This window comes from Bubalus kerabau, chromosome 1, assembly GCF_029407905.1.
Source record: "Bubalus kerabau isolate K-KA32 ecotype Philippines breed swamp buffalo chromosome 1, PCC_UOA_SB_1v2, whole genome shotgun sequence".
Classification (NCBI taxonomy): Eukaryota; Metazoa; Chordata; class Mammalia; order Artiodactyla; family Bovidae; genus Bubalus; species Bubalus kerabau.
In genome coordinates, this window is record NC_073624.1 from 220,489,275 (window position 1) to 220,501,937 (window position 12,663).

At 33.5% G+C, this 12,663-nt stretch overlaps 1 protein-coding gene across 4 annotated transcripts in view; it reads left to right on the plus strand.

Annotated features, from left to right (window-relative positions):
- ANKHD1 (ankyrin repeat and KH domain containing 1) overlaps positions 1 to 12,663 on the plus strand; it is a 105,148-nt gene that overhangs the window by 30,939 nt on the left and 61,546 nt on the right. For all 4 annotated transcript variants that reach the window (XM_055555378.1, XM_055555388.1, XM_055555384.1 and 1 more), the window contains exons 3-7: positions 2,770 to 2,926; positions 3,635 to 3,782; positions 4,541 to 4,688; positions 6,396 to 6,629; positions 9,075 to 9,169. In XM_055555378.1, coding sequence (XP_055411353.1) covers positions 2,770 to 2,926; positions 3,635 to 3,782; positions 4,541 to 4,688; positions 6,396 to 6,629; positions 9,075 to 9,169 — 782 coding nt within the window. The remainder of the gene's footprint in view (positions 1 to 2,769; positions 2,927 to 3,634; positions 3,783 to 4,540; positions 4,689 to 6,395; positions 6,630 to 9,074; positions 9,170 to 12,663) is intronic.

The following is a 12,663-nucleotide window of genomic DNA, read 5'->3' on the forward strand; positions in this document are numbered from 1 at the left end:
GCTGGGCTGGAAGAAGCACAGCTGGAATCAAGATTTTTTCGAGAAATGTCAATAACCTCAGATATGCTGATGACACCATCCTGATGGCAGAAAGTGAAGAACTAAAGAGAATCTTTGATGAAAGAGGAGAGTGAAAATTTTGGCTTAAAACTCAATATTCAGAAAACAAAGATCATGGCATCCAGTCCAATCAGTTCATGGCAAATAGATGGGGAAACAGTGGAAACAGTGGTAGACTTTATTTTTGGGGGCTCCAGAATCACTGCAGATAGTGACTACAGCCATGAAATTAAAAAATGCTTACTCCTTGGAAGGAAAGTTATGACCAACCTAGACAGCATATTGAAAAGCAGAGACATTACTTTGCCAACAAAGGTCCGTCTAGTCAAGGCTATGGTTTTTCCAGTAGTCGTGTATGGATGTGAGCTTTGGACTCTAAAGAAAGCTGAGTGCCGAAATTGATGCTTTTGAACTGTTGTTTTGGAGAAGACTCTTGAGAGTCCCTGGGACTGTAAGGAGATCCAACCAGTCCATCCTAAGGGAAATCAGTCCTGAATATTCATTGGAAGGACTGATATTGAAGCTGAAACTTTAATACTTTGGCCACCTGATGTGAAGAGCTGACTCATTTGAAAAGACCCTGATGCTGTGAAAGATTGAAGGCAGGAGGAGAAGGGGACGGCAGAGGATGAGGTGGTTGGATGGCATCACCGACTCAATGGACATGAGTTTGAGTAAAGTCTGGCAGTTGGTGATGGGCAGGGAGGCCTGGTGTGCTGCAGTCCATGGGGTTGCAAAGAGTCAGACACGACTGAGCGACTGAACTGAACTGACTGAAAACAGAATGAGATGTATTACTTTGATTGTAAAGGTTTACATATACTTGTCAGGATTTACATATACTTTCAGACTTTCACTTGTAGTTTTATAAATACATGATTTTTTTTTTTATGTTAAATAGGTTCATATTAACAAATCATAATTTTCCTTTTTTTACTTTCCTTTTTTGGACTTCCCTGGTGGCTCATATGGTAAAGTGTCTGCCTACAATGCAGGAGACCCGGGTTCGATCCCTGGGTCAGTAAAATCCCTGGAGAAGGAAATGGCAACCCACTCCAGTATTCTTGCCTGGAAAATCCCATGGACGGAGGAGCCTGGTAGGCTATAGTCCATGGGTTCACAAATAGTCAGACACGACTGAGCGACTTCACTTTTTTTCACTTAATTTATTGTGTTCATCCTTCTATAACATTATATGTTGATATTTTTAGGTTATTTCCAATTTTTTTATATCACAAATACTGCTATAGTTTATATCCATATATATCTATGACTTTTCTTGCTTGTGCAAGTATCTTCATAGGACAGAGTTTTAGAAAGTGATACTGCTAGGTCAGAGGATATTTTTGCATTCAAAATTTTGATAACTTTTATAAATAGAAATGTCAAGTTTATGTCAGTACATCTTCCTATCAACTGTTTGAAAGGGCCTCCCACCTTTGTTCTTTTGATCAATTTCATAGTTTGTGTTCAGTCAATATTATCAACAAGTTGTGTGGTAGTTCTTTATAAATGATATAAATTAAATGTGTGTTAATTTTTCCAGTTTTTATTTTGCCTTAATTTTATTTATGGTGCCTTTAGTTATATAGAAATTTTTATTGAAAATAAACATGTTTAATATCCCATTTACTAATTTTTTACTTTATAGCTTTCGTGATTTGGTCTCATGCTTAGAAAATCCTCCTTAATATCAGCAATAGAAGAATACTACATAGTATAATAGTACTTTTCAGATTTCATTTAAATCTACCAGGTTTTTATTTTTGTAAATGGTATGAATTTGAGATCTTACCTAATTTTCAAATAGCCAACTTCTGAACAGTGTTTAGGAAATAAGCTCTCTTATCTCCATTGATTTGAAGTGTCACCTTTGTCATATATTGAGTTCCCAAATAATCCAGGATCTTGGGGGCTCTATTATATATCCTTGATAGAATTATTTTTCTGTGCAGGTGTCATACTATCATACTGTTTTAATTGGAGAGCATCACAATGTCTATTTTTTCTCTTATTGTGCAATTTTTCCCTTCTTTTTTTTTTGTTCTATAAATTTTTATTGGCTATTTTCCTCTCATTTTTAGCAGTAACAGGTGGTCATATTATCAACAAAGTTTTCTGTTACTGATTCCTCACTGAATCTAGAGAAAAAGATTTATTGGCAGCCTAGACCAACCAGATTGTGAGCTGTGTAAGGACAGGAGCTAGGTTTTATTCCTTTATGTCTGGTACATTTAAAAGCACATAATAAATGTAAAATATGATAATTTATTTTAATTTACCATGTTTACCCAGAAAATGGTTCTAGGTGGCTGTTCAATCAAAGGAAGAAACTGTTGGATTGTTTGTTGTAATATTTAAGAATATTTCCTTCATTACTACTAAAAATATCAATAGATAGATAGGATCTTATACTTTAGATCTGATGCTGTAATTATACTTTGATAGAAATCTCATCCATTTTTTTACAGTAAGCATTAAGTTATATTTGGAGTTAGGTAGAGGACAAATTAGTGTTATGTGAATTGTAAAGATGAAAAGACTAAAACATAGGTAGTTACGAATGGCCTTTTGATGTTAGTGGCAAAATTGAAATTGTCAGCCTTACACATGCGTTTTGCCCTAGATAGTAGTGTTTAGAAATGTAATTACAATTTATACATTTATGCTTCTTCTTTCCCTGCACCATCTAATTGATGCACACTGAAGGAATTGGCAAATTGTCAACTGCTGATGGTAAAGCCTTTGCAGATCCTGAGGTACTCCGAAGACTGACATCCTCAGTAAGTTGTGCACTGGATGAAGCTGCCGCTGCACTGACGCGGATGAGGGCGGAAAACAGTCACAGTGCAGGACAAGTAGACACGTATGTGTTTAATGACTTCTGCTGAGTATTCAATTCTGTATCTGATTTTCATTTCTAATGAAGTTACTTACTCCAAAGGTTATAGTTGAAACTCTAAACTGACCACCTGAGTAATAATAAATGAAATGGGTTGCTAATGCAGTAATCTAGGTCCTTGCTACTCAAACATGGCACTTGGAACTAGCAGCATCAGCATACCTGAGAACTTATTAGAAATGTAGAATTTCAGACCCCACTTGGATCTACTGAATCAGAATCTACATTTTAACGAGAAACTTGCGCTGTTTATATGCACATTAGAGTCAGAGACTCACTGATTTTGTTAGTCATTCTGCAATAAAAATTTTATTCAGATTTTTATCTTCTATTACCTCACTATTACCGAGTAAAATTTAAAATAAATACGTCTTTGGGAATCATAACATTAGTTTAAAAACTTGTTCATCTAATGCTTTATACAGTTTATTTAAAACTTAATATGACATGAAAATATGTTAGGACATTTTGAAAGATAAAAATGACAGCTGTTTTCACATTTACTTATTGCTTTCTGGCTTGGTCCACATACATGAAAAATTAGTATGCAAATAAATGTTCAAATAATTTTTTTCTTACAATATCAGCATTTTTCTTTGTATGACTAAGTATATATTTAATACAATTCATTATCATAGGACCTTGAGTTTTTCTGTGTTGGTTTATTTTCAGTCGCAGTCTAGCAGAAGCTTGTTCTGATGGGGATGTGAATGCTGTTCGTAAACTGCTAGATGAAGGCAGAAGTGTAAATGAACATACTGAAGAAGGAGAAAGCCTGCTGTGTTTGGCTTGTTCAGCTGGGTATTATGAATTAGCACAAGTAAGCAGAAGTAATCTTTAGTGATCAGAATTGTGGAAGATTTTGATGTTTTATTTATTTTTATCATTAATAAAAGAATCATTAGAGACCAGGGTCTTTCCTTTTTGGCAGTAGGTTAAATAGAAACTGATACATAATTAATTTTTGTTCTCTGTGCATGCAACTTGTCATGGTCCATTTTTTCTGCCACTTACTCAAAAATAGTCCTAATGAATGAGAGACACATAGGGAAAAAAAGGAAAGGAAAAAAAACACATAGAGATAATATTAATAATAGTAAATTTTAAACTTGCCATTAGAAATAATATGCAACTATAATGAAAAATGTTGATTTACTTTCATTCCATCTGGATTATCCCAATTCTTTTTAGTTTTTTTTTTCTGTTAGAGCAATATTGGGAAATAGCCATGTGTTTACCAGTTAGTTTCTGTCTTGTGAATAGGTTTGCTGTTCTCTTGCTAGATAATCCTAAGCATAATACAATTTTTTTGACAGTAGCAGTTAAATTTTATAATTGGATGGTTATATGATTACCTACTTTACTTAGAGATAATATGTAATGATATTATAAAATATAACATTTAACCGGTGTTTTTTTTGAGCAGTGAACACTAGCATATTTTCCCCAAAGGTGATTATTTTTATTTTTACTTGTCTCCATTCTAAAAGAGTATCTTCCCAGATTCAGTGTATTACCTAGAGTACTATTAATTGTAAGAATTGACAGTTTCTCTCCATGTGCCTATGTGTTTTAAAGGTATTGCTTGCTATGCATGCTAATGTTGAAGACAGAGGGAATAAAGGAGATATAACTCCCTTAATGGCAGCATCTAGTGGAGGTTATTTAGATATTGTGAAATTGTTACTTCTTCATGATGCAGATGTCAACTCACAGTCTGCAACAGGTATGTCGAAAGTGATGTGTTCATTTGAGGAAAATAAATTGATGTGAATAACTATAACCTGAGAGAGAAAAAAATTTGATTCCTAGGGATAGTTGGTTGTAAATATACAGAAAAATCGTAGTCGTTGTTTAGAATCTCTGAGTAAAATATAGATTAATTTGTTATCTTCAGAAGTCTTTGGAATACTCTTACATTCTGTTTGATCAGGACTGACAGTTTTTCTGCTGGAGACAATTTCTTTGCCACATTGATATATAATGTTTAAAGAGGCAAATTAATGAACTGTATCTTTCACAATTCTTTGTCTCATTTAAATACCAACTACCTTGTATATATTAACCTGAGAGTCAAAACCTTATAGAGTTTTTTATGTCAAGTGTATAGAATGCATTTACTAATAAGGTATTTTCCTGGCAACATGAAAGCTACTCTAGTAAGGTTCTTTATTACTCTTGGTCATATGTCTTGCTGCTGCTGCTAAGTCGCTTCAGTCGTGTCTGACTCTGTGCGACCCCATAGATGGCAGCCCACCAGGCTCCACTGTCCCTAGGATTCTCCAGGCAAGAACACTGGAGTGGGTTGCCATTTCCTTCTCCAATGCGTGAAAGTGAAGTCGCTCAGTCGTGTCCAACTCTTCGCGACCCCATGGACTGCAGCCTACCAGGCTCCTCCGTCCATGGGATTTTCCAGGCAAGAGTACTGGAGTGGGATGCCATTGCCTTCTCCACATATGTCTTGAGTTGCAGTAAATATACATTTAGTAATGAGATTCCTAAATCTCAACAAGCATATGGTTTAAAAAAGTTTCAGTAATGAAAGCATATCAGTGTTCCATTAAGTGACATTTGAGTATATGTTAGCATACTCAAATAAATGTTAAATGCAACCTAATTTATTTTTAAATGACCACGACTTCTTAGAAGGGATTGTAGGTCACTTTGCTGACCATTTTGCCATAGTTGTAGTAAAATTAATATCCTTAATGTCTGAGACTGTTAAAACGGTTGAATTCTGAACAACTTTGGCTTTGAAATGATAGTTTTCTTGCTGAACCTTTAAAACAGTCTTCTTCAGTCTCATACTATTGGGTAGTTAAACCATTTCCCTACTCCCTTTAATAATAAAAGTCCTCAAAACAAATCAAGAAAGAAATAAGTGGCAGATCCAAGAATAATGACCTTTTAAATAAATTTTTATTTTGCAGGAGTTAAGCTGAGGGAGATTTATTTCTGTCTCCTTAGATCTCATAAATGTAGGCTAAACATATATTTCAGAAAGAAAATGTATCTAGAACAATGAATTGTGTTATGAATAAATGTTTAAAGATAAAGGAGAAGTAAAAGAAAATTAAGAAATGAATATGCATAGAAAATGTTAAGTGTTTCTAAGTTGTGTAGTGTTATAAGAAAAAGCAATACTTTGAGTGATATATTAGAATATTTTATTTTAAAATATATTGAAGTAATTTTTCAAGATGACAATCTTATTTTACAAGCTAAGGAAATATAAAGAGAGGTAAATTGGCCCATTTATAATAAACCTTTTAATTAGTGATAAAATTCAGATGATGCTTCTAACCAATACAATGAAAAACTTGAGATAATAATTGTAGTGGTTTATGTAAGGTAATTGAAGCGATAGAACTAGAGCAGTAGTATAATAGGAATTGTATCAGTTTTATCATAATTTTTAATTTCTTTTTGTTAGGCAACACTGCATTAACTTATGCCTGTGCTGGAGGATTTGTTGATATTGTGAAAGTGCTACTTAATGAAGGCGCAAATATAGAAGATCATAATGAAAATGGACATACGCCCTTAATGGAAGCAGCCAGTGCAGGTCATGTGGAAGTTGCAAGAGTTCTTCTAGATCATGGGGCAGGCATCAACACTCATTCTAATGAATTCAAAGAAAGTGCTCTTACACTTGCATGCTACAAAGGTACTCTATAAATGTATATATGTTTATAGAGTTTTTTCATAATAACTTTGAATATTTAAATATTTGGATACTGAGTATGAGTTAATTTTTAATTGTTTATACTTTCCCTGTGCTATAAAATTATCTAGCTTCTAAGATATATAGAAAGTCCATTTTAGCCTGTATTTCCTGTAGTATAGTTTCATAGTATATGTTTTCTTATTATTTTAATTCAAAATTTACTCAACTAGCTGTAAAGTCAACCGGAATTCTTAGCACAGACTTAGAGGGTTTCCATTCTTTAATAACTTTTGTTTTATATGATTTTTCCAATCTTTATTTCAAAAATAATACACACTCAAATAATAATAGTCACATGATATATAAATCCTAAAAAACAGAATAGTGTAAAGAAATTTTACAATGATATATAATGTTACCATCTAAATATTTAAAAAGCATATAAACAATATTTTAGTATAATTACTTCCAGCGTGTTTTTTAGGTATATTTATAAACAAATGTATACACACTTGAGTCTTACAACATGGGTTTGAACTGCACAGATTCACTACATATGGATTTTTTTCAATAAATATGTACTGTAGTACTAAACAGTTCAAAGCTGGTTGAATCCTCGGATATGGAACCATGGATACAGAGGGCCAACTGTGATGTGGATTTTTGACTGTACCCTAACCCTCCACATTGTCCACAGGTCAAAATGTATATATACATTTTAAAAACTAAATGGTCATACTCTAACACTTTTATAGTCTGCTTATTTTATTTAGCAATACATCACGAACACTTCCCCATCTCAATAAGTATTTTTGTAGTACAACTTTTGATATTCTCATGGTATTTCACTATTTTATTTAGGAGTAGATTTGGCTGCTTTTGTTACAAAACCTAAATTAATAATGATTTGAACAAAAGAGAAACTTATTCTCATTTATATAAAACAATTCTGGGAATTCTCTGACAGTCCAGTGGCTAGGACTCCATGCTTTCACTGCCGAGTGCCAAGTTTGATCCCTGGTAGGAGAGCTAGGATCCTGCAAGTGGTGTGGATTAAAAAAAAATTTTTTTAAGTTACAAAAATAGGCTATCTAGAACTAAAAAGGCAGTTCCATTTTTATTAAGATATCAGCATTCTGCTCCACCCATCCTAGTGTGTGGTTTCTATTCTCAAGGTCACCTATTATCTATGCTCAAAGATGGTAGCTAGGGCTCCAGCAGTCCATATTCTAGGAAGGATGCAAGGGGTAAGGGCAAAATGAGGAATGCCTTCCAACTTAGTCAGCTACCTTTAAGGAGTCTTCCTGGAAGTTCTGCCTTGTAAGTCCCTCCTACATCTCATTGGCTACACAGAGCAGCAAGGGAGGCTGGAAAATGTAGTCTTTTAGTCAGGCATGTTGCCACTGAGATGAAATCAGGATGAAAATGAAAGAATGGATAATGGGTAGGGAATTAGCAATCTCTGCCAAATACATCAAATGGATGCACCATAACTGCCTATTGTTGGACACTTGAATTGTTCCCAGTTTTTCACTATTATTAAAAACACTGTGATAACATCCTTGTACAGACATCTTTGCCTAATCTCTGATTATTTCCTTAGGATAAATTCCTGGAAGTGGAATTGCTGGGTCAAAGGGTATGGACATTTTTAAGGCTTTTGATACATATTGCCAAATTGCCTTCTAGAAAGGTTGAACCAATTTACACTCCCACCAGCAGTGTTTGAGAGTGCCCTTTACCCCACCCTACACCCTCACCAACACTGGGTATTATCATTCTTTTTAATATTTGCCATTTTGATAGTAAAAAATGGTGTCTCATTTTAATTTGCATTTGTTTAGTAGGAAGGTTTAATATATTTTTCATCAGTTTAATATTCATTTTCATTTCTTTTTTTTTGAATTGCCATTTCATGTCCTTCATCCATTTTTCTACTGGAGTGTTTGTCTTTTTCTTATTGACTATTAAGGCTTTTTATATACTAAATGTATCAAGAAGGTTGAAATTATTTTAAATGGAGTTTTCTGTGCCTGCTCATTGCCACAGTGAGTTTATGGTTATTATTTTAAAGCTTTTTTTCTGAAAAATATGATCCAAACGTACTTTACTTGGCATTCTGTTTTATTTCAGTGTTTTGATTTATAGTTTATATAGATTAAATCAAAGTATAAGTATTACCATTTTATTGCTTTACCTAGCTTGAATTAATGTGCTTTGGACTAATTTGATCTTTAAAACCTGGATAAGACCTTGATGAGAGCCTGCTTACTATTTTGGATTGGCTTTGTAGAATTGTTGTTGATTTATTGAATGCAAAATAAGTTCTCATAAATTTTTGTATAGATATCTGAAAGAAAAATATTTCCCATTTTAATACTTATAAATTAAATTGATAGTTCTTGAGAAATATAGTTTTAAAATTTGTTTTCTTCTTTTTTTAAGGCCATTTGGACATGGTTCGCTTTCTGCTTGATGCTGGTGCAGATCAAGAGCACAAAACAGATGAGATGCACACTGCCTTAATGGAGGCTTGCATGGTAATTTTAAATTGCACTTGAGATTATATAGGACTAAAGAGTCATGTATTTAAGCCTTTGAGAATTATTACTATTTTTTGGAAAAATTGTTACGAGATGGTGAGGAATCTGAAAATTTTGTACGTTATTAGAGGCTGAAGGGGATGTGTGCAGTGTTTAGCTTTTCATAGTAAATCTATTGATGTAGGAAATCATACGAAAGGCAGGCTTAGCTATGTTATTTCCAGCACACTCATGTACTTGTATTTTCTTTCCAGCTTTCTCATCATGGTAAAATACACATATCATAAATATAATTAAGAGGATTACCACTACCATACTGTTTTCTATGGCAGTATATCTTCCAGAGAAATGTCTATTCAAATCATTTGCCCCTTTTTGAATTAGCTTGTTTTTGGTTGATGAATATTAAAAGTTCTTTATATTGTCTGGATCTTAATTCTTTATCAGATATATGATAAATATTTTCTCTCATTTCATGGACTGCCCTTTTACTCTGTTCATAGTCTCCTCTGCACAAAAGTTGTGCTTTTGTTGGTTTGTTTTTCAAAAGTCCATCTCATCTATTTTTGTTGTTGCTTCTTGTGCCTTTGATACCATATCCAAGAAGTCATTGCCAAATCCAGTTTCATGAAGCAGTAGTCCTGTGTTTTCTTATAGTTTTAACTCTTTTATTTAGGTTTTTAATCCATTTTGAGTAAATTTATATATGATACTAGGTTAAGTGTTAAATTTCATGCTTAGGCATGTGACTATCTGGTTTTCCCAGCATCAAAATTAGAAAGACTGACTTTTCCCATTTGAATCATCTTGACACTCTTATCAAAAATTATTTGACTATACATGCAAGGTTTATTTCTAATCTCTCTATTCTCTTTCATTGGCCTGTATGTTTGTCTTTAAGTCAGAACCACAAAGTTGTAATTATTGTAGCTTTGTTTAAGTTTTGACATCAGGAAGTATGAGTCCTCCAGCTTTGTTTTTCTTTTTCAAGTTGGTTTTGGCTATTCAGGGTTCCTTTAGATTGCATATGAACATAATGATGAGCCTTTAATTTTTGATTTCACTGATTTTTCTCTGTTTTTCTATTCTTTTTAAATTTTATTTATTTATTTTTGGCTGTGCTGAGTATGCATTGCTGCACACAGGCAGTGTAGTAGTTGTTTTGAAGTTCTTTTCTTCTATCTTGTATATCTGATTCAATTCTGGGTCAGTTTTTATTATTTTATGTCTTGAGGTCAGTCACCTTTTCTTGCTCCTTGATATGTCTAATTGTTTTTTATTGTAAGTCATATGCTGTAGATGATCCCTTTTCAAGGCTCTGGATTATCCTGTCCTTCTTTTAAGACTGTTAAATTCTGTTCTATCAGGTACTTAAATTACCAGTGAATCACCCTGATCCTATTGAGGCTTAATTTCAGCATCACTTTTACTCCTAGGTCCTTAACTCTTTGGTCCTAAAGATGTTCATTCTTTGTTTAGGCTTTATTTCCTTGGGCTATGGTTTGGAAGATGCCTAAAGAGAAAAAGTTAGAGTGAATGTAGCACTTATCTCATATGCTTCCTTCTTTCAGTGATTATAACTCTAACCCTAGCTTGGTTGCTGTCCAGTGCCTCTAGTAGTTTTATCCCAATTTTTATAGTTTGTGATAGGAGGGTAAGGCCAATCCCAGCTACTGCTCAATGGCTAAGACTGAATTCTTAGAATTAAAAAAAAAAATTAATATTGATATTAGGCCTTTAAGAGTGGATTATTATTATTTTATTTATTTATTTTTGGTTGCTCTGGGTCTTCAGTCCTGCACGGGCTTTTTCTCTAGTTGAGGCTAGCAGGAGCTACTCTGTAGTTGCAGTGCGTGGGCTTCTCATTGTCGTGGCTTCTCTTGTTGCAGAACATGGGCTCTAGGGCACGCTGGCTTCAGTACTTGTGGCCCCTCAGCTCTAGAGCACAAGCTCAGTAGTTGTGGCACACGGGCTTAGTTGCTCTGTGGCATGTGGGATCTTCCCAGACTACAGATCGAACCCATGTCTCCTGCATTGGCAGGTGGATTCTTTACCACTGATCCATCAAGGAAGCCCAAGAGTTGATTGTTCTTAGTACGTTGTTAGATGCCCAGGGGCCTGGGGGAGGTGGGAGGAGGAATGGGGACTTAGTGTTTAATGGGGACAGAGTTTCATTTTAGGAAATTGAAAAATTTGGGAGATGGATGATGATGAGAGTTGCATAACAATGTGAATGTATTTAGTGCTGCTGAACTGTACAGTTAAATATGGTCAAATTATTCTTGTTTTAGAGAGTGGATTATTTTTTAATTTTATTTTCGTATTCTTTTTTCCTTTGTTAGAAATAATACTGCACATTAATATTTAAAAAGTTCTTAGCACAATTTCGCTGTTAAGGTCTGTATTCTAGATATGTTAGCACAATATACAAAGAATCTTCAAAAATTAAATTCATACAAAACAGTTTCTTGGGAACCTAAAGAAGCTGGGTGCAATAGTAGTTCCCTGATTTGTGGACACTTATAAACCCTTATTTTCTTTTAAATTAGGTGTATATTTCAGATACCAAATAACTCAATATGGGAATTTGGTAAAAATGTGTTTTATTTTAATGTGAAGTATTTGTTCATATTAAAGCTAAAGTGATTATAGCTAACTTATTTAGTTAAGTATAATAAAACTCTAGATAGATACTGAAACCTAATATTTAAGGTTTCTTTCATTAGTTCTTCAGTAAAAGAGTTTCCCAACCTTATAAAACCTTATTTTTCTACTCTGTTTACTTTTCATTAGCAATATTGGGTCATTTTTTAAAATAAAGAACAACATACCAGCTCTATCTTTATTTGCCACAGGAGTTAAGACCCATAAAATTTTGAAGCAAAGAATTTGAAATTAAAGAAATGTATTTATGATGATAAAGGGGTAGAATGGATACCTCCATGAGAATATTTTGTTAATTGCCTATCTATGCAGATAGGCTCATGGTAAAATTATTTACAAGTGAGTAATTTTTGCATCTTTGTAAAATTCTTTGCCTTATTACAACAAACTAGTGATGAGAAAAAATATAAGATAGTATCAGTCCACAGGGATTTACCTTGGTGATATAATCCCAAATGATAATGACTTCACAGAATTTGTTATTTTTTCTCAGTCTTTGTTTCTTAAATAGATCTAACACAATTTCTACACTTAAACATGACACTTAAGTTTGAGGCTATAGCTATATTTGACCCTGGCTGTAGTATAAATAGTAATTATTTTATTTTGAGTTACTGATGACTATGGATTTAATACTTTTTTGAACTTCAGAGAATGTAGAAATTAAAAATTTTTTGAAGTTGTAACTGTATGTACCAAGTCTGATTCTTGTGGAAAATTTTGGGCTTACTCTAAAGTAAGGTAAAATAATTTTAATGGACTTTTGATAAGACAGATTTCAAAACTTCTCAGATGTGTATGATAATATATATGCATCTAAGCTGCCT